This window comes from Phocoena phocoena, chromosome 4, assembly GCF_963924675.1.
Source record: "Phocoena phocoena chromosome 4, mPhoPho1.1, whole genome shotgun sequence".
NCBI classification, from domain to species: domain Eukaryota; kingdom Metazoa; phylum Chordata; class Mammalia; order Artiodactyla; family Phocoenidae; genus Phocoena; species Phocoena phocoena.
The window spans coordinates 38,010,564-38,033,654 of record NC_089222.1 but is presented as its reverse complement, the minus strand read 5'-3'; the positions used below and the strand labels follow the sequence as shown (position 1 = coordinate 38,033,654).

The 23,091-nt window shown below is 42.2% G+C and overlaps 1 protein-coding gene across 1 annotated transcript in view; it reads left to right on the top strand.

The window, feature by feature from the left end:
• Nucleotides 1–1,444: 1,444 nt before the first annotated feature.
• SSR3 (signal sequence receptor subunit 3) overlaps nt 1,445–23,091 on the top strand; it is a 28,611-nt gene continuing 6,964 nt past the window's right edge. The window contains exons 1-3 of the mRNA XM_065876124.1: nt 1,445–1,450; nt 18,654–18,815; nt 20,021–20,147. Of these exons, the coding sequence (XP_065732196.1) occupies nt 18,683–18,815; nt 20,021–20,147 (260 nt within the window). The 5' untranslated portion in view covers nt 1,445–1,450; nt 18,654–18,682. The remainder of the gene's footprint in view (nt 1,451–18,653; nt 18,816–20,020; nt 20,148–23,091) is intronic.

The window sequence follows — 23,091 nt, the reverse complement described above, 5'->3', positions numbered from 1 at the left end:
TTCTGTATAAATGGAAAACATGATAACTCCCAAATTGTCCTTCCTAAGCAAACTCCACCTTTCCTTGTAAATGGTTTACATAGTGTTTGATTTTCATTGCTTTGCATTGTCTGAGAATCAAGGCATTTGTGTTTTCAGCCCATCAAAAGATTTATGGTAAGGCACATCAGCCACTTCCCCTTCCTCTTTCCCTCCCTCAGAGGTCCCCCTGAACTCTTTTTTTTTTTTTTTCCCTTTTGGGACACCTCAGGGCACGTGGGATCTTAGTTCCAACCCCCCACCCCCTGCGGTGGAGCGCTGAGTCTTAACCACTAGACCGCCAGGGAAGTCCCCCCTCCGCTCCGAACTCTTTAAGGCAATTCTCTCGCAACTGCACAAGCTCAGCTCAGTATTGTCCTGTCCTGCACACCCTGCCCTTTTTGTGCTTGTTCAGTTGGTAGACAATCATTTCAGCTCAACAAATATTTGGGGTGCCAACTATGTACGAAGAGCTGTGCCAGGCACTGTGGAGAGCAAGATAATGGAACAAGAATCTTCAAAAATAAATCACTTCTGTCCCTTTCCTCTAGCTTTCAGGCCTGAGCTGAGCTGTCAGCCACTATCCCCAGATACAAGGGCTTTGTGGTTGGAGCTCAGGGTCAAAACCAGTCAGGGGCTGGTGCCGTTTATTGTGTTCTTGATCACAGCCTTTATTGCAAACTTTAACTTAGTACAAACTTAGGTGTAAAACACCCTGAATTCAGAATTAGACATTCCAAACGCTCCCCAGCTATTCTGACCTCATGTTTTAAATATTCTTTCTTAGATCAAATATACTCTCTCTGCTCTCCTTTCCCATCTAGCAGCCTCCTCGGGCAGTAACATGACTTAAATCTGTATAAACCATTACTTTCACTAGACAATTGGCTTTCTGTGGAACTAAGTGAAAAAGATATTGAGACACCCCCAAGATCGTAACCAGCCCATTGTGGTTTCCTCTTTTTTTTTTTTTTTGTGGTACGCGGGCCTCTCACTGTTGTGGCCTCTCCTGTGCGGAGTACAGGCTCCTGACGCGCAGGCTCAGCGGCCATGGCTCACAGGCCTAGCCGCTCTGCAGCATGTGGGATATTCCCGGACCGGGGCACGAACCCTTGTCCCCTCTATCGGCAGGCAGACTCTCAACCACTGCGCCACCAGGGAAGCCCTGCGGTTTCCTCTTTTATAGCAAGTTAGAGGGTTTGATGATCACTGTAACTATTCCTCATTATTATCAAATACTGACACTGGTTTCAGCCTTTAGACCATTTTTTTCCTCCAAGTTGCAAACAAAGGCGTGCAGACGTTGTTCTGCATTCATTACAAAGAGCCTTGCATTTTCCTCCATTAATTTCATACTTAGTGCTGTGTGGAAGGCCCTCACAAAGAGTAAGCGCACAGAGCCCGCACCTCCCGCTGGAGAGCGCAGAGGTTCGTTGGGGAGGTTTGATCCGAGCTACGAACTCCCCCTACTCCATCGCAGTAGCGCCATCTGCAGCGTGCGGCTGGACCGCCTCCAAGTAACTCACTGCCTGCTTTAGAACTTTTATGGGCCTGCTTTTTGAAAGCATACTCATTCCATATGCAAAGGCTTGGATACATATGCACACCAACAGCCTGTATGCATGCAAAATGTGCAGATGGGCAAAGGAAAATGAAGCCAGGGGTTTGGCGCGAAGACAAATTATTAACCCTGGGAATTCCTAAAAGCCACATAGGAGCCCTGTGGAAAACAGGGCTCTCGTAGAGAACTGGTAATTGGAACTTATTTTAGATTTCAGAAACTGTAGTTTAATAAAAAGCGTAAGAAAAACAGACTTTAGAACTTTATTTTTATTTTTTTTGGCATTGCCCTCTTTGAAAACAAACACCTGAAAGGTCACAAAATTTCAATCAGCTGCAAGATGACCAAATTTGATCTTTTCTCCACAGCTATCACCACACATGAATCACGCCTCCTTAGTGCATATAGTGCAAGAGAACTGGAGGATAGGCTTCCTTAAATGAACTAACAGCTGCATGATTCTTTTTAGGAAGGGAAAGTAGGTTGAATTTGGGGTGCCATACAATAACTTATAATACATTTTCAAATATTTAATATGCCCATCATATTTATAAATACATAATAGATTTTGCAAAGGTATACCAAGCCTTTTTAGTAAGATTGTTTATTTCAGAATAGTTTAGAGAATTAAAATGCTTAGATTTTCAGACCATACTTAGGTCTAAGAGCTTCAGAATTAGTCAGCATCTTTTTTTCTTCCCTTCATTTTTTTTCTTTAATGAAATATAATTGACATATAACACTATATTAATTCTAGGTGTACAACATAATGATTTATGTATATATTGGGAAACGATGACCACAATAAGTTTAGTTAACATCCATCACCCCACATAACAATTTTTTTCTTGTGATAAGAAATTTTAAGATCTACTCTCTCAGCAACTTTCAAATATACAATACAATATTCTTAACCATTAGAGTCAGCATTTCTAAATGAAGATACATGCAATTTATTCTATTCTTTCCAAAAGAATTCACTTGGAATCAATTCAGTAGACCTACTTATCAGTGAGGTGCTAGACTGAAGCCAGGAGGGGCCCCACCTGCTCCACAGCCCTTCTTCGGCTGGACCCCTCAAGCCATCTATGAATAGTCAAGCAATCCTTATACAGACTGTTGAGAGCCCTACACATACTTGTGCATTTTTCTGTGTCTATTACAATGGTCCATTTTCTTCTCTAGACTCTAAGATGCTTGTGGGTAAAGACTGTGTTGCTGAGTCCCTAGCACCTTCCTGTCCTCAGTGGAAGTCAGGCATTAAGCAGTTCCTATAGGTTTTGCTGAGTGTTATGCTAGGGCAAGGATCACGTGCTCTCAAAGCACATAGCAGGGAGCCAAACCTAGTCTAGGCATCAGAGAAGCCCTCCTAGAGGAGTAGCATTTTAAAAGACAGCTGAATTAAAATGACTTAGGAGGTAGCACAAACTGGAATTGAACGACTGCATGAGAGGTTTCCAAGAGCAAGGGCAATGCCCACATTACTGGGGCAACCGGATGTAAATAGACGTAGGAAACAATGAAGAAAGAACATGTTTGGGAGTACGGGGTGAGATGACGCGTTCAGTCTTGGCATTTAATTGGAGGGTGCTCCTGAGAGCTCTGGGTGGAGCTGTGCAGGAGGCAGCAGGAGGTAGGACAGGGGTGTCCAGAAAGCTGGGTAGGCTCTTTGGGAGTCCTCGACATTGGGTGGCAATAAAAGCCAAGAGAGTGGATGAGACGGCCCAAAAAGAGTGGGCAGAGAAAGGGATAAGGAGGGAATCTGAGGAGAGGGAGACCAGGAAATTGGAAGGCAAGGGGGATAAGGAGAAAGGAGAGGGCAGTGTGGGAACCAGGGGACAGGAATGCTTCAAGAAGGAAGGGATGGCCAACAGGTCAAGGCTGCTGGGTCAGAGTGTGGGATTTAGCAATGAGAAGCCCTTCAGTGACCTTGATGCCTTGGTGGGTGGAGGGGGCGTGCAGGGTCACACTGGTAGAGGCATGAATGAGGGGTCGGGGAAAGGAGTAGCAAGTCGAGTTTGACAGTGAATGAGCACAGCTGGGGGTAGCTGGACGGTTAGGTAGGTTGGATCAGTGTTTCTTAATCCTGGCTACACACTGGAATCACCTGGGGAGCTTGCAAAATAAATTCTGACACCTGGGTCCCACCCTGCCAATTCTGACTTAATTGTTCTGAGGTGCAGCCTGGGCACGGTAAAGTTTTTAAAGCTTCCCAGGTGATTCTAATGAGTAGCTAGCGCTGAGAACAATTGGGATAGGAAAATAATTTCTTTTAAAGATGGGAGTAAATTCAGCATGTGAAACGCTGAAGGATGGAGCCATAGAGAAGGGGCAACTGAAGATATGGAAGTAGAGGTGATGGTGATTGACATGGGAGCTCCTGGGAGGGAGGTGAGGATGGAGTCAGCAAAGTAGAGGCCAGTGACTTAGAAACAAAGCAATTCCTTTATTACGGCAGGAGAAAGGGAGAGAAAGAAATGTGGATGGGGTCAGGATTGAGGTTCTGCTGGCAGGATGGAAGCCTTCTAATGAAGCCCGTGCTCTTTGTGAATCAGTAAGAGGAAAAAGAAGGGGGTGGGTGGGTGTGTGACGAGATCAGCATTTGGAGCATGGAGAGGACTCACAGGTTGAGTGCCTGCTTTAGGGTAGCGACCCTGACTTGTACCGTCAGTGGTACGTGAAGCCAATGGTTTTCAGCAGAACATTAAGAAATGTGGAAACAGTACTTCCCTAAGCATGAGGTTTACGTTCTTCAAACCCCACTGTTGGGAGGATTCAGAGATAAACAGCTAAGACCAATGACATCCCTTGTGAATAGTTACATTCTCTGAATCCAAAACAAAGAACAAACAAAACTCTTATATTGATATAAAACATAATAATAAAGGGAAAATCAACAGCATTTCTACATATTTCAAATGAATAAAAATTAAATACTCTACATTTTTACCATTGTTTGCTGCTTAAAAACATTAGCATCTCCCTCCCCTACATTTGCAGTGAGTTGTTTACAAATCTGTTGCACAAATCTCCCCACTTCCCACATTCGGTCTAATCCAATACTCGCTGGCTTTCTGGTTTTATGACTGAGTGACTCGGTATTTGTGGACATGCAATCTGAACATTTGAAATTGTGAAAAAAAAAGTAACTTTTCGTGAATCCGTGAATACCTGATTTTTCCATGAGACGACTCCAGGTTGGTGAGTAGGATAACCAAGTGTCCAGTTTTGCAAGGAACTGAAGGGTTTCCCAGGATGCAAGACTGTCAACAGAAAACCTAGAGTGTCCCGGGCAAACCTGGAGGGTTGGTCACTCGACGCTCTCCCCCCTACAACTGTCCCTCCCTCGCTCACTGGTGACCCGTGCCTGAGAGACCAGCAGAGAAAATGTCTGCAAGCCAGTTTCCAGGCCAGAAGCCCATGTGGTGAAAGGGGACCAAGAGTTACTTGGAGACCACAAACTCCTCTCTTCCCTTCCTTCTGCTCCATCTGGCTTCTCAGCGTGGGGTAGCAGAGCACCCACGCGTGGTTAACTCCTAAAACCCCTGTCCATTTTCCTTTGCCACCTCTGTTGCTTTGATGAGGCCGTTCTGGCCTATATTGGTCCCAAGACCGTTTTCTGTCTTGTGGCTAGTGTCATAAGAAGGCCTCCTCTCTCTTCCCAAACCACAGTTCTTTTCTCCTTTCATCCTCAGAAAAGATAAACTAAGCCAAACACATCCCTTAATTATCAGGCCAGAGCACTTCTTGATTAAAGAATTTTAAACATCTCAATACAAAAAAGGTGCCTTACTCTGTAGAAAGGGAGGATACTGCCTGACCTCTTCTGTCCTTTGACAACAGAAGCCAGGTCTTTATCAAAAAGAAACTGCTTTCTTCTTCATTCCAGGATGTGCTTTGCTTAGAGCCCATTTTAAAATCATCCACAGGTGAAAAGTCACATTCTTGAAGGAGAACAGAAAAGCAGTTTATATAATAGAGTGAAGAAAGGAGGTTTTCCTCTATTAAATCCTTAATCCATGTGTGTTGATTTGATGAATAAATGAAGACAAAGCAGATTTCTTTAATCATGGAAGAGTTACTCCTTGCCTTCACTTTAACTTAGCGAGTATGCATTTTACAACACGAGGTGTAAAGCTCTGGATCCAGGGTACGGAGTACACAAGGGCAAGTAAAGCAAGGCCCTTGCAATAATAATAAGCTGTGATCAGTTAGGAGAATGTGGTAAGGTGAGGAAAGAAAATTACAGAGCCGAGAAGACCAGAACTTACCTCAGAATACCTCTTCCACAGCCACATGGCGTGTCAATCCCATCATAAAATAGAAAAGTATCAAACATTTGGGTGGAGGATCAGAGAGGAAAAGAGTAGAGTGAACGAACTTTACAGACCCTGTATAAAACGTGGTGAGTGCCTCTAAGGAGGATATGGTGGTTCATATTTTGGTTGCTTTTTAAAGTTTCTTCCCAGGTTTCGTGTGGCCCAGCATCTGTACAGAGTCACACTCAAAAGAAACATGACTGTCTGGCAGCCTTAAAGATGAACTCATATCTCTGCTGTGGGTGTTTTTTTAAAGAACCAGACCAAATACATGGCACCTTGCAGAAAGCATCCCAGAAATTCTCCCTGGCCATAGTTCTTTTCTCCAAAAATCTGTATTCATGGCAGCCCCTAAAAGTAAAATTACTGCTACTCACCCTGGTCCACGAAGTGGTCCTTCTCCACCTACACGCTCCTTTCGCAGTTGCAGCTGGCTGTCAGGACTCCCGCCCCTAACTGCCAGCCCTGCCAGGCTGCTCCAGGTTGCTGGAGAATTCTCTGTTCCTCCCCCACCCTGTTCCCCCTCGCTTCGCACAGAGCAGAGTTTGTAGAGTCCTCTGGGAAGTGGAGCCCCTCCCTCTGACTGTTTTGTGAAAAAAACCCTTGTGTGGCCCATTTCTGGCAAATAAGCTTCTCCAGTTTGTTCTACCCGCATTCCTGGGTGGAGATCATTCTCTCTGGGACGGCTTGAGGGGCTGGAAGCAGGTGGGCTCAACTCAGAGTAGAAGTGAAGTGGAGGTCAGGGGTAAAGCAGGGCTTGTTTTTCTGTGGGTCAGTCCACTAGGAACAGCTGTGTAAGTTAAAATGTGAAACTCCCAATGCCGCTATGTTAAGATTTGATCTTGTGAAATGGCAACGTAAACAAACCTTGTTTTTTTCCCCATGAGGTCAGAGTTACAGCCTTCACGGTCAGCTTAGTTCTTCTCAGCATCCCACCATCCCCATTCTGATTGTCTTGGGCCACATAGAATGCCCTCGTTCCCCTTCCCCGTCAAACTTGGTATAGCCGACCCTAGGCCGGTCTGTGTGACTGTACTCATAAGGGTGCTCACGTAGTGTAGCCCTGTGTCCCCACTTCTAGGACTCCATGCCAAAGAAATTTCAGAGACGCAGACACATAGCTACACCAAATATAGGTTTACTTATAATAGTGAAAAAATAGGCATGACCTAAGTGTCCCCAAACCAAGAAATGGCTAAAATTTTTGATAATTTATACGATGAAATACCATATACTATCAGAATTCTGATATCAAAGAATATTTAATAACATGTTTCTAATTCAGTGTTAACTAAAAATCAGGAATGGAAATTCTACTTGAAGTATGCCATCAATTGTGTATATGTGTACATATATGTTTGTATGTGCATGTGTATATACACACAACACACACATAATCTGGTTGCCCCCTGGGTAGCAGAAATATAGGTATTTATTTAGCCTTCTGCATTTTATCATGAACATATGTTTATTTTACAGTCATAGGTGAAGAAATGTTGTAAAGTAAATGTAAAAAGAAAGTATTTCTTAGCAGAGTAACTGATAAAAAAAGAACTGGAACAAGCTAAACGGTTAACAACATGCGAATGGTTAAATACATGGAAGTGCATGCATGTGTCCCGTTGCCACTGAGGGCCTCACCTCCTCCTGAGTGGGTGGAGGGCACCTGGCCGGTCAGGCCCCGACTCACCCCCAGCTTCCTCCTCTCTGTCCTCTCCTGATCCTGCTGCCTGTGATGATGTGACCATCAACCTCTTACTAGCTTGGACATGACTCTGCTGGCATTTCTTGTTGAGAGAACCCTACTCCTCCTACCATGCAATTCAGTAGAACTGGCCCTCCTGCATCCGGCTAAGTGTGGTTCCCAGACGCCAGCTTTGCCACTGGATACTCCATCTCTCTGACCCAGTGAGTCATTCAGCTTAGGCAACCACGAGCCCCACTGATATTTCTTCAGAAGCCATCAGGAAAACTGCTATCTCCTCCTCTGGGATCAAGAGCTATAAAGATATAAGCCAGAGAGTCATATGGATAGCTTTCTTTCAGGAAAATGTCCATATTGTCCATATTGGAGAGGATGATACCAACACAGGTGAAGAGAGATGAGAGATGACAAATAAGTTCTAAAGACATTGTTTGAGCCTCTGAACTCAGCAGTGACAGAACTTTTTATTTTCCTCAGTTAATAAACTTCTCCCATTCCTCCCTCCCTTCCTTTTTCCCTTATCCCTATTATTTGTTTGTTTCTGTTGTTGATTTTTTCTTAAGCTTGTTTGAGAAAGGGCTCTGTTGCTTGTAACCGAAGGAGTTCTGACTCAAACAGTTACCCTACGCTGGATTTGGCAACTTGGTTTTTGGAAGCAACTGTTCAGCCTCACATGCCAAGGAAGTCTGGACTCTTTCTAGAGAAACTCTTGACTTAGAGGGCATGGCCCTAGACAATCCTTTTCCCTCTATTTGTGGACATTTTCTATCCTTGTTGGCTGGAAATTTCTTTCCTCCCTACCAGTAAGAGAGTGAGATCAGACATATGTCATTTATTATTTATAGGCACTAAAAATTTCCAGAGCATTTTTAATGACATGGGAAAATACTTGTAATATATGACCTCAATTAGTTAAGTATGTAATAACAGCTAGTTATAGAAAACTACTAGAAAGAAATTTATCAAAATGTTAACAGTGGTTATATCTGAGTGATAAGATTATGGGTGATTTATATATTATATTTTCTAAGTGTATAAATGGACATACAATTATTTTGTCATTAGAAAACAATAAGTTATTAAAATAAATACATAAATTGTAGTACATTCATCCAAAGGACAATTTTGTAGTCATTGGAAAGAAAGTTTTGAAGATATTTCAGTAACATTGAAAAATGCTCATAATGGAACAATTGGAAAGGTAGACAAAACTATATATATCACTGATCTCAATTATGTTAATTATAGATGTGCAAATAGATGCATAGGAAATGACTAAAGAAATTGCTTCAAAATATTAATAGAAGTTACCTCTGACCTATGAGATCAGGGTTCATTTTTGGTTTCTTCTTTAATGTGTGTTTGTGTTTTCCAGCTTTCAGAATCAGAATTATTTTATAATCATAATAAAACAGTAAAATGTTACTCTGGTGGAGAATAGATTTGAGAAGGCAACTCGCCCTCTCTCCTACCCCTTTGATGTAGGATGCCCCACACCTTTCCTCCTTTCTCCAGGTCAGGGGCAGAAGTCCCCTCTGCCTCTGTTTAAGGAAGAAGTGGATTGCGGTCAATTTCTACTCTGGGTAGAGACAGGCCTTGTAATCTTCCACCAGGGGTGACTGTCTTCTTGAGGCCAAGTTTCCCCCGCTTTATCTTCCAATTTAGCTATACAACACACACACAAACACACACACACACGCTTGTATATTTACAAATAATTAAAGCAGAATTTCTCAGAGAGGAGCTAAAGCAGAAAATGTAGCAAAAGAAAGCGGAAGATTTACGTAACATATTTTGAATGCAAGCTAAATAGTTTACATACATTTTTGTCATTTAATCTTTTCAAAATCCCTCAGAAAAAAGTATCATCATTTCCCCTGATTAATAGCTTAGCAAAACAAAGTCTTAGAAAGAGATATGCGATAACTTCACCTTCACACAACCAATAAGTGGTGGAAGTGGGATGTGAACCCAGGCAATCTTATTCTAGGACCTGTGCTGTTAACCAATATGTATACGACACACTGAGGTAATATACATCATGATTTCTGCATTAACTCTAATGACTTCTTAGCTGCGAATCTGTGAAACCCTTGCAAAAGGTGGTAAGGGAAAAGTTTCAGTTCCTTGTTTTAGTTCCTTTCTTCGTTAATTATCTGATTCTGCACCATCTCTTGACATTCATCTGTATGAGATTCACAACTGATATACAGCAAAATGAAGACCTCTTTGGATCAAGGAATTTAAAAATAATTGTAGAAGAATCTCAACTATCTGTAACTGATTGCAGCTCAGACTTTAAACACACGCAGTTCAGTGGTTGTGCATGTAGTTTTAGATATTTCTGCTCCTGCCAGCTAATGCATAGATCTGTGTAGGAAAAGATGAGGAAGGATATTCTCTGATGTGCTTACTGTAAAGCTCTGGGCACATTTGCTGGTTTCCCTTCACTTTGTTCTGTGTTGCTGGGGTATGAAGCAGTTTAAAAATCTCCTCAGTTTTTGTTGATTAGGGAGCAACACTGAGTTTAAGACTTATCTGCAAAAGTTATCTCCATTTTGCCAAAATTATTGCCAGCGTGGTTCTACTTTTTGAGGCCTCTGATCAGAGCCACTATGATTTTACCCCTTGACTCACTCATAGCTGCCTGAGTGGGCAAACCTACCCAAGAAGCAGGGAGGGTCAGGGTAGTCAGGGCAGCTGACTGGAGACTAGAGAAGAGAAACTTTCGAGAAGATGAGATGTCCAATGGTACTAAATGCTGAAGATAGGTGAGGTGGTTAAAAGCTGAGGAACATTGTTTGGCTTTGGCAATTTAGTAGACTGTTGCTGGGGCAGATATGGAAGAGAGGCAGAAGTATAATTCAGGTTGCAGTGTGGTTAGGAATGAGTGGGAAGTAAGGGACTGAGTGAGTCGGAGCAGATGCTTCTTTCTTTGGCAGTGAAGAGCAGGTGGAGAGTTTAAGCATGTGAAAGAGTTGAGGGAAAGTGTGTGCTTGCCAGAGTGCACATGTGAGTGTGTGTGTGCAGGAGGTGAGAAGGCTGCGGAGCACATTATAAGTAGTGTAGGAAGCAACACGTCTAGACAGAAGAGAAGAGGAAGAAGAATAACTACTGCCACTGAGAGCTTACTCTGCTCCAGATAGGGCTTCGTATTGTTTCATTTAATGCACATGGCAACCTTGAGAGGAAAGTGAGGATTAGAGAAGGTAAGTAATTTGCCCAAGATCACACAGGTATTATTCTGGCAGATTAAACAGACAGATCTTTCGTACTCTAGAGACCTATAAGCTCTATGCGTGGAAGAGATGGAAAAGCAGAAAGAATATTTAGTACAGAAAGGTCCTAGAGGAGTTGGAATTTTAAAATATGGGTCCGTAAGACCAAGGGACATATTTACCCCAGAAGCAAAGAAAGATGGAATCAGAAAATCCTATAAAAGAGATTAGAACTTAATTTCATTTTATTTCTTGGATAAAAATAGCCTACATAGCTGGTGTAGGTGTCCAGCTAGGTTCCTAGGATTCCACCTATGATTCCATTAGGCTTACAGTGACAGAAACATATCCTTTTTTAAATCCTCTTATCGTGTCTGGTTTTTTTTTTTTGCGGTACGCGGGCCTCTCACTGTTGTGACCTCTCCCGTCGCGGAGCACAGGCTCCGGACGCGCAGGCTCAGCGGCCATGGCTCACGGGCCCAGCCGCTCTGCAGCATGTGGGATCTTCCCGGACCGGGGCACGAACCCGTGTCCCCTGCATCGGCAGGCAGACTCTCAACCACTGCGCCACCAGGGAAGCCCCTCGTGTCTGATTTTGATCATCCTCCAAATGATCTCAAGTTGTATACTGTACACTTGAGGACTGTGCACTCATAAAGCTATTCCTTTTACCTGGAATTCCCTTCCTCATCTATTTATGAGTATGGAGATGGACACTACTCGTTAAGTGGCAAACCAAATAACTACTGAGATTGAATGAGTCCCATTCAAGAATTTAGTCTTATGATTTTTATCTGCGAGGTTGTTGTTAGATTACATTGGCAGGGGTGTGTGGAATGGAAGAATTTTTATGTAAAGACTCCTAAAAAATGAGCAACAAATTACAACTGAGCTTTTCTATCAACTAAGCCATTCCAATTGAAATTCATGACCTACTTTATCTTATATTCTGTTGCCATAGTGCTTAGGTTAAATGTGTAACTAAAGAAAACTGATTTCCAGTGCAAATCTTAATTTTTATTGTGCCCTGCAGTGCTGCATGGATGATGCATGTGTGATAAGTCTCACATTTAGCAGATTCCAGGGGGAGTTTTGAGAGTTAAAGTATTATGGCTTCTATCAGTGGATATTAAGATAATATATTTTCTGGAGATCTGTATCATTTTCATAAAGAAGTGAGTGACTTTATAAATTCCCTTAGGCACAAAAGAAACAGGATTTTCTGTCTGCTTCAGAAATAGTCTCTGACTTACACAGGCTAATCAGCATTTCCTAAAAAAGGAAAATATTTATCTTGGAAAATAAAAGCTTCAAGCTCTAAGACAAATTCTTGTCCCTCAAGTATTTTAATGTCTCAATTGGTTTCAAAATCAATTCCGCGGTAAAGTGCGAATTTAGAATTCTCAAGACCTTATCTTTATATTAAAAAAACCAAAACAAAAGAGCTGGAAAACATCTGTCAATGTCAAGGTGTGTGTTTGGTGGGTGGGAGAAGGGGCCTGCACAAGTCTAAGGGCCAACATTCCCCAGCATTCTCTACAAAAGGGCACCTTTCTTTCTAAATGGTAAGGCTTTTTTCATTACACCTGTGACATTGTGACTTTAATGAGAAATGTATATTTGGTCTTTGTCCATTGTTCCTGCAGGCAGCTCCTAAAACCCACGGGATTTCCTAAAGTGTTGAGAGTAATAAGGATGTCCTTTGTTATGTTAATGAGATTACTTTTGGAAAGCCCCTTGGTAATGTAAGGATAGGGGCTGGTTGCCAGGGGAACCAAGCCTGATAAGAGGGTCGGACCTTTCATTCCCACCCCACTGACCTTTGGGGAGGGAAGAGGGGCTAGAAGTTGAATCAATCACCAGTGGCCAATGATTTAATCAACTATGCCTGTACAATGGAGCCTCCATAAAAACCCAAAAGGAAGGTTGGAAAAGCTTCCAGGTTGGTGAATCAGAATGCTTTCACGTGCTGGGCCCCAGAGTCTATTGGGATAGAAGGTCCTGTGTGCTAGACTTCGATCCCTGTGTCTCTTTATCTGGCTGTTCAATTCTTACCCTCTAATATCTTTTGTAAAAAAAAAAAAAAGATAAACTAGGGAGTAAGCTGATTTCCTGAGTTCTGTGAGCTGCTCTAGCAAATTAATTCAACCCTAGGAGGGGGTCGCGGGAACCTCCAATTTATAGCCAGTCAGTCAGAAGTGCGGGTGACAACCTGGACTTGCAATTGGTGTCTGACTTGGGGGGCAGTTTTGAGGGACTGAGCCCTTAGCCTGTGGAATCTGACAGGTCAGGTATATAGTGCCAGAATTAAGTTCAATTTGTGGGACACCTGGTCAGTTTCAGGGAATTGAGTTAATTGCTTAGAGGTATGGGAAAAAAAAACATAACACCTTAATTTTTTTCTTTTCTGTGTACAGTTAAGTCTCCATAAATCAGGGAGTTTATGGTGCAGATTCACCCCCCAAACATGTTGTATTTGGCCTACATCACATTGGTTGTTGATTCTGTCTATCTTAGTTTGACGGCCTTTGGCAAAGTGAGCTTTTCAGTTATATCGATCCCGCCACTGTCTTTTTTTCTTTTCTAAAAAATTTTTTATTGGAGTATGGTTGCTTTACAAGATCCCTTATGTCTTATGTTCTATACCTGGCACAATTCACTCACTGGGGTTATAAAAGGAAAAAACCTATTTCCTTCTACACTACTCCCAACATTTCTGACACCAAAGGTGTATGTTTCTCCACCCTAAGCTAGCCTCTAATTTTTGGTGGACACCGACTGGGTGTCCTACAATTTAACTCAATTCTGACACGAACTACCCGGAGTCAGTGCAAACCTCGTAGGTTAAGGGCTTAGTCCCACAAGACTGCCCCCCACTTCAGATGCCAATCTCACGTCCCAGGTTGTTGCTTGTGCTTCTGACTAAATGACTGTACATCGAGGGTTCCCACAATTCCCTCCTCAGGTTTGATAATTTGTGAGAATGGATCAGAGAACTCAGGAAAGTGCTTTACTTATGATTACTGGCTTATGACAAAGTTTACAACTCAGGAACAGCCAAATGGAAGAGATGCATGGGGGCAAATTATGTGGGAAGGTGGAGGAAGATACCCTGTGCTCTCCGGGCGCCCTGCCCTCCCAGCACCAACCCAGAGGCTCTCTGAACCCCATTGTTTAAGGGTTTTATGGAGGCTCATTAAGCAGGTATGACTGATTAAATCATTAGCCACTGGTGATTAAGTCATCTCCAGGCCCTTATCTTCTTCTGCTCCCCAGGGCAGTGGCGGGTGGAATGGGGCTGAAAGTTCCAACCCTCACAGGGTTGGTTCCTCCAGCAATCAAACCCCATTCTCCCAGGGCCAGCTCGTTAGCACAAACTCAGAGATGACTGAAAGGGGTTTATGAAGAAAAACCAGAGATGCTTTTCTCACCCCCATTACTCAGGTAATTCCAAGGATTTTAGGAGCTCTGTTAGGAAGCGGGGCAGAGACCAAATATGTAATTCTTATTATGTCACAGGGTACTTGCTTGAATCTTGTATGCATTTGATCTCGTTACTTTGGCCTTAAACATATTGGGGGAGGGGTGATATATAAATTGATAAAATACATTGAGCAAAATCATTCATCTATGTTTTCGTTTGTTTATATTATTTATCTGTTTATATTATTTTATATTATTTTTATATCTGTTTATATTATTTTTCCTGTACTTCACATCTGTTTTGTCTTCATTTTTGGAGCATTTTTGCTTTATTGCAGGTGATGGGGGGTCTCTTTCGGGCTTACAGAGGGAAATGAGGAAGCCTCAAGCATTTCTCCAATCACTCTTTCTCTAATATATGGCTGCTGGTGAGTTACGGTTTGTGCTTTCCACCTCTTCTCAGTATGTCCTGTTTCTGTACACCTCTATTAATTGTGTCGCTTTCCGGGGGATTTTATGTTCAAACCCACTGAGACAGAGAATCCGCTATGGAGAGCCCAGCTTGCTCACTGAGGTTTCCCTATGGATAAGATGCAGAATCCTATCTGTCCAAGGATGTGCTGGCCAGAGCTGCTGTGTGTGACATGACTCTGCAAGGCAACTGATACACAAGAAACTACGCTTGGCTGCTTGTCCAAAATAGAACTTTTGGGGGCAAGCACTTAGAATCTGCGACGTCACTGGTACAGAGGAGACCAGAACTCAATTGCAGTTAAGAGCATACATCCTGGAGTCATATTGCCTGTGGTTCATAGCTTGACTCTACCACTTACTAGTTGTGGCACCTTAGGTGAGTTACTGTACTAATCTGTGCCTCAGTTTCTTCATCTGACAAATGGGGATAATAATAACACACATCTCATAGTGCTGCTGTAAGGATTAAATTAAATGATGTATGTGAAGGGTGTAGCATAGAGCTGGACATAAAACAGAAAGACTCAATAAATGTTGGTTATCATAATCATAATTATCATGGCTGTTATTTGGATACTTCCAAAGGTCTAGCACAGTGCCTCTTACATAGTAGCTTTTAAAAAATAATTGCTGAATGAATTCATGAAGCAATGAATTAATCACAGAGCAGTGCCTGAAATATGTAGTTTGGCTGAGTAAATTGTCTCCCAGGTGGGACTTTAAAATACTGTACCTAGAAACTAATATAAGTGTTTCATCTCTTCTTTCAAAAATTATTTCCATAATGAGAGTTGCATAGAAAATTGGCTTTTTAACAGAGAGCTTCCCCACCCCACAGTCCCTAGAGTAGTACTAGATGATCCATTTGTTAATCTTCATGATGTCCCAGTGTAAAGCTAGCAGTAGTTTTCTTTATTGGGTAGGCAACTTGCAGTGTCTGCCACAGAAAGATATATTAATTTTTAACTTGCCAGATTTTCTTCCACAAAGCCAATAGCAGTGGATGAGAGAAATTTATGATCCATATCCCTGCCAGCAATAAATATTACTGCTTTAAATTTTTTCTCTTTTTCTTCTTCTTTTTTTTCATTCTGATAATGTGAAGTGATATAATGAAAATGTTAAGCTTGAAATTCATAGAAGCCGGCTGGTATGGAATCAAGTCCATCTGTCTGTCTCCTTCATAGAATTGAACTGTATTGAAATAGGAAAAATATATTGCAGATCCTTGTTTGGATAGAATCTATTGCCCACCCTTCTTTTTGTTTTTTAGCAGATTGTTATCTCTGCTTGTCCAATGTGCCACAGACATATATACCATATATAGATGATCCTTAGACCTTGCTATTCTTCCAAAGGTACTAGATAGCATTTGGTATAAAAAGACACTGCTCCTGGGCTTCCCTGGTGGCGCAGTGGTTAAGAATCCACCTGCTGATGCAGGAGACACGGGTTCGAGCCCTGGTCTGGGAAGATCCCGCATGTCGCGGAACAACTAAGCCCGTGCACCACAACTACTGAGCCTGCGTTCTAGAGCCTGTGAGCCACAACTACTGAAGCCCGTGTGCCTAGAGCCCATGCTCCGCAACAAGAGAAGCCACCGCAATGAGAAGGCTGCACACCTCAATGAAGAGTAGCCCCTGCTTGCCACAACTAGAGAAAGCCTGCGCACAGCAATGAAGAACCAACACAGCCAAAAATAAAAAAACAAAAAAACCAAAAAAACCCCCCCAAAACACTGCTCCAGTACTTCAGGTGTGCTATTACCTTCATGATTTTCATTGTTAACATAATGGGAAGACCTCTGTCATAAGCATCATTGCTTATCATAGTTCTTATACTTACCCCATAAATTATAAATTCTTACTATTTTAGATTCTCTTCTGTTTAAATTTATTACCTTTAGTTTCTATTCTTGGTTTACAAAGTGCATTAATTTTTATCTACTAACATTTCAAACTTTTATCTTTTTTTGTTTAGATATTTTTCTCAGGTGTAATTATTTGTAACCTCATCATTATTGTTTCTTATTTTCTTCCTCTTTTACTTTTAACTAGCTTGTTGATTTTGATCTTACAGTTTCTGATTTTATCTGTTATCTTCTTTTTATATCATTGATTTATAAATAGCAAGCAAGAAATCTAGTTAAAGAGACAGATCCAAAAGGTTTTGCTGATGAATTGGTCACAAATGGAGAGCAAAAGGAAGGAATTAAGTGTTGAAACTTAACATTTTAGCCCTAGCAAATGGGTGAAAAAGGATGTGATTTATTAAGGTAGGAAAAACAGAGAGGAATATTTTGGAAGAGAAAAATACGAGTTTCTTCACTATCACCACCACCACATAATAAAAGAAAGCACATTTAAACATTAAAAAAAGAAGACATAAATGTAGATTTTTTAAATGAATAGTTTGTTTTCTGAAAAATTCACTAGATGGTCCATTTTTTCTTCTTATTTTGCTGTGATTGGTGAAAACTTCTGGCATTTGGGAATACTTGCTGTAGATGATGAAAAGATTTATATTTCAGGAAAACTCATTGTGGTATCTATACAGAAAATAGGTTGAGGACTTCCCTGGTGGTGCAGTAGTTAAGCATCTGCCTGCCAATGCAGGAGACACGGGTTCGAGCCCTGGTCCGCGAAGATCCCACATGCCGCGGAGCAACTAAGCCAGCACGCCTAGAGCCCGTGCTCCGCAGTAAGAGAAGCCAACGCAATGAGAAGTCCACGCACCGCAACCAAGAGTATACCCCGCTTTTGCGGCAACCAGAGAAAAGCCTGTGCACAGCAACAAAAACCCAATGCAGCCAAAAATTTTAAAAATATAAATAATTATTTTTGAAAAAGAGAATAGGTTGAAAAAGCCTGAAGACAGAAAGCTCCATTAGAACGGAAGCTGTGAAGGTCAATTACAACTGGAGAAGGTGAGAAAGATCTCTATTAACAGATCTGTTAAGTTGGTTGTTGAAGTTTTGCCTGTCAGTAGATGAAAGAAGCTTTTGCTGAGAATGAAGTGGATGAGGATTAATTTTTGAAGAAAAAGTGATAACTCGAGTTAATGGTATTTAGTTGTTTTAATCAGCATATTCAATTTTCTGAACTTCAGAGGCCTGTACAGCCAACATATTGTCTTAGTATTGTTTTACCTAGCATGGCTTTGGAGGCCACATTATTTCAACTAAATCTTTAAAGTAATAAAAGTGTAGTAATTTGTAAATGTATTGGACACATGTTAAATATTATCTTCAGCAATGAGAACATGAGTTCCTTATAAGCAAGAGTGCCTTTTTTGTACAAAGGAAGGCTGTTACTTTGTTGAAAAGATCCCACACCCTGGAGACCAGCATTGCTGGTCTCTCACCCTCAGAATGGGCATATCATAGGATTCTTGAGGATATTTAATGAAATAATGGCTGTGTAAAGAAGGGGCTCAACACATGCTACCTACCTATACTTATCTTTCTCCTCTTCCTCTTCCAACGCCCCAGTGTAGGTACCCACAGGGCCGGCTAACCATGCGCCCGTTGAATGAATGACCATATGACTCAGAGCTCCTTATTTTGGCATTTCGACCGCTTGGAAAGCATGAGTCTACCAGCATCTGTGAAGTGTAACGTCAATAACGTTTTGTTAATTAAAAAAAAAAAAAAAAAAAAGCACCCACTAAACTACAAGTCCCGGCTTTTTCCTAGAAATTGACGAGTCACGTGACTTGCCAGGAATCCGGAAGTCTGGCCCGCTCGCCCAATCATGCCGAGAAACCTACGTAGCGGCGCCAGGATGGCCAATCCTGCGGACGCTTGCCCCGCGCCGCGCAACGCCGGGTCCCTCTTCCGCGCGCGGCGCTGATGGGTCGTTAGCGGATACGGTGGCCGCGGGGGTGGTGTCACCGGCCTCTGCCCGGCTTGGCGCCCGGCTCGGAGCCTGACTCAGCCCTCTCGTCTCGCAGCTGCGGTTCCACCATGGCTCCCAAAGGCGGCTCCAAGCAGCAGTCCGAGGAGGACCTGCTCCTGCAGGATTTCAGCCGCAACCTCTCGGCCAAGTCCTCGGCGCTCTTCTTCGGGAACGCCTTCATCGTGTCCGCCATCCCCATTTGTGAGCGCTTGGAGAGAGGCGGGCGGGGAGGCCGCCGGCGGGTCGGCCTGGGCGGGGACGTGGCAGGGCCGGGCGGACCGGCGAGGCGTGAGCCGGGGCCCGCACTCTCCCCAGCTCGCCCTGGGCTCGGGGGCAGCACGTAGCCTCTGTGGGCCTCCGTGATCTGGTCCAGGGTAGTGGTGAGCGGCATCCCAGGAGAGTCACCTGTGGCGCGTTTTAAAAGTACGCTAGCTCGTTCCCGGGCCTCACTCCTGCGGATTGAGTTACTCGTTCCGGGATGGCGGCCCCGAATCAGTATTAAAACTAACGCTCGGGTTAAGATCTTGTGATGTTAACATTTAGGCATATAGCCTATTTGCTTTTTTTCCCTACAACTATCGCTTGCTCTTACGAGATCTTAAACTTATTACTTATTTTGGAGAAACTCATGAATTAAGATGAGAGACATTAACACCTGCACTGAATTAGAAGTGTAGCTTTAGGAGAACTGCTTTACGCAGAACATTATTTTCCTAGTTTGACGAGAGAAGTTGTCAAGGGCCCGCTCTACAATGTGTAGTAACCCTTTTAATAAGCCTATTAGGGCAATTCTGGAATTCTTACTTGGATGGAAAAACTATACAGTCTTGGCCAAGGTTGTTTTTAGAGCTCAGGGTTCCCGAATGTGAATTTCCTCTCACATTGCTGCACTGTTGTTGGACAGTCAAATCCAGATGTATTTTCTCTTTCGGCTTTATAAAACCCAGCGTGCAGTTAACGTGGTGTGGAGCCTTTTGGTTCACTGGCTGCACGGGGCACTGCCTTGATTTCAGATAACAGCCACGTCAGTGTGTAAACTCTGGTTTGGGGCTGCACATGGCGTTTTGGAATGGCCTGTAGTTAGCGTGATAGTACCCTTTAGAATGAAATTTGAAGTCTGAATTGTGATTTTGTTGAGCCAGGGTTCTCATTTTAGAAGCAGAAATCTCATAATGTACTAGTTATAGAAAGGTTATGTTTTTCAAGTGTTCTCAACTAGGGAAACTTGAGACTAACGTTTTACTGGATATCACACTTCTGAAGTTCCCCTTATACTGTACTGGATTCTCTAATCAGGGCTGTATTTTACCAGGTTTAGCTATAATTAATTCAGCAGGCTCTTGTAACTGGCTGGTAATATTTTGTTTCTTTTTGTATCCCCCTCTCCCCCTTTTATCTTAATTCAGGGCTATATTGGCGAATATGGCATATGGATCTTATTCAGTCTGCTGTTCTGTATAGTGTGATGACCCTAGTAAGCACGTATTTGGTAGCCTTTGCATACAAAAATGTGAAATTTGTTCTCAAGCACAAGTAAGTATATTTCTCAAGAGAAAGTATATATTGTTGCATTTTTATATAGTAGGAGGTCTTCTTAAAGACCATTTGTGTGTGTGTGGGTTTCAGTAAGCACTATTTTGAGATACATATGTATGTATATTTGGAGGGGGAGGCACATTAATGGTATGAAGGAGTAGCAACTAACCGAAAAGCAGAGACAGTGCTTCTAACACTGCTATGGAAGTGGGTATTGATGGTGGAATTAAAACACTTAAGTACCATCCTTAATCATGGGGTTCAGAAAAACAAACCCACCAAGTAAAGTAACATTTTAGAAGTCAAATGGAATTCTTTCTAGAAGGAATTGTTCCGGGCTCACCATGTAGAATTTTTGGATGTGAAAGAAGTGGTCTTTTTTTCTTATATTCAACACTGACATTTTTAATGCTAATTGCATTTTTCTTATGAGAATATGAAAATGTAAAAGGTTACTCTATTTCCTCTATTTATACCTTCATTTTATCATGTCACTCTCCTGACAACTCTTCATGGCCTTCTCTTTTCTAAATGTATTAAATCCAGATTCTTCCAGGCCCTGGAATGCAAGTCTTCTGCCTCCTACCAGTGGGGCCTTGTCTTTTCGGATTGGGCCTTAGATCTTCTGACTCAGCTTTTGTGTCATCCTTTGAACGTGACTCGTTCCCTCCCTCATTTAGAATCATCTCCCTTTCTTTCCATTCTTACATGTCTGGTATTTCAAGACTTCGGAATCTTTTCCAGAGAAATCTTAACTGTCCTTATTGTTCCTGTGTTAAGCTTTCTAGTGATGAGTAGAAACACATTGAGATGATCTCAGTTAACAGGGATTTATTGTAAGGAGGCCAGAAATGGTCTCAGCAGCTGAAACTGGCCTCAGCAGCCTCTCCACTGTCGTTCTTGAGTCCAGGCTGGAGTCCAGGTTGTGCATGGCTGTTGCTAGAACGGCTAAATCCAGGTCATCTTTGTTGTCTCCCTGCTTGACAGCCCCTCTTCACTAACTGCCATGCCAGGATTCAGCCCATCTCGGCCTCTGCTGTCTTGGGCTGTCCTTCTTGTGAGGCATGGCCATATGTGGATAGCGAAGCCCTCAGAAGTGGGCGTTTTGCATGACCCATCCTTTGTGATTCCCTTGGAACTCAGTCCCTTTGGGACCTAGTGTTTTTTCACTTGTTCTGCATATCATTTTTATTCGCCTTTTTGGAGTCAAAAATCATGTTCTTTCCCCTCATTTCTCCTTTCGGCTTCTTGAGGGCAACTGCCATGTCTTTTGTTTATTTCCCTTACAATAGTTAATGGTACATTTAATTTAGTTCAGTAAAATTTCAGTGACCTACTGACTTAATACACTCTCTGAATGGAATTATTTTTTAGTCATAGTTTTGGTGTAATATTAAATATTGCTACTGACATCAAAACTCCTACAGATTGGCAAGATTGTTAAGGCTTAAAGAGCCAGCAAGATTCTGAGTGTGGGTAGGTGTTGGTAGAGAGAATGGCTTCAGAGTCGACAGTCTGGATTCCAGTCCCAGCTCTGCTGCTCTTAAATGCAGAGCCTTGGACATGCATTTCATCTTTCTAGACTTCAGATTCTTGAGCTGTAAAATGGGAGTACTAATGGTACCTCGTGGGATGGTGAGGATTAAATATGATACGTGCGACATAAACCATGGTGTCTGGCATGTAATAAATGTTTGTGTGCAGTGTTGGAGAGGTTGGGGGTGAGAGATCCCATAGGAATTTTTTTTTTAAGATGGCATGATTTTAAAAATGTTTGCAAAGATTTTTTTTATCTCAGTTGGCTGAGAGCTGGGCCCGTGGATTTCCCTGTTTTGTTTTAGAGCATTCAGCGCTGAGTGAGGTTTGTTTTCTAAGAGCACTGAGATGGAGGGTAGGGCTTCTTGAGTTGTAATAAACCTACAGTGTGGCTGTTAATGTCTCTGTTAGGCGAGTATAGAATTGTAGACATAGAAGAGAAATTAACTAGTTATCTGGTTCAATGTCTTCAGGAAGATTTGTCATGTGGACAGATGATTGACTATTTGTCCAAGAGATGCTTAGAGCCAACTCCTCTGAAAATAGTTTATTCCTGTGTCCTAGCACCCTGACAGTTGGGGGTGGTGGTGTGTGTGTGTATTTTTTTTTACCCTCTGTTCTGCTAAGGAAGGTTTCTGCTGTAAACCATGTCCATTTCTTATCAATTGGCCTTTCCTAGAAAAAAGCAGTCTTATGTGAAGTTCAGGAAACACTTAATAAGTGCGTGGGATTTGCTAGAGATTAAGAGATGAGAGTCTCTGCCCTGCGGAACTGAACTTTTACATAATAAAATGAGTCAGGGAAAGTTGGACATTATAGTGTCTTAAAGTATCTCTTAAAGCAGCTACCTGCTCTCTTAGCTGCCTTTTTCTTTACGTTTCAGAACTTATTTCCTTTTAACCTGTTTTTTTTAGACAAACTGATTTTCCTCTCTCCAGTTATCAATTTGTGGAAAAATACATCAGTTGAAGCTGACTAAAGGTTTTCTTTTTAATAATGTCACTTCTAACTTGATTCTTGAGTGAGAGATAGAGATGGAGATATAGGTAAAACCAGCCTGAATTTGTGCTTAATTTGTAGCCCAGAAGCTCATGTGGTTGGAGAAAGGTTGAGAACTATTGCCTTGAATGATCTTGGGCTTTTCAGGAATTCATCCTGATTTTCCCACAGTTTCCTTTGGTCCACTGACCAGAACTTAATATACATAGTAATGAGGGATTGAGTAATTGAACATAGATTGAACAGATGTCTGTCTCTATGGTGCACATCCTGTTGCTTTCAATACATCTCAGTATCGTGTTGAATGTTTTCTTAGTGGAACTTTGTAATTGTTATAATTTGCTTGTGATCAGTTATTACTTTTTCTATGTTTATGGCTAATCAGTTTCTCCCATATTATGAAAAA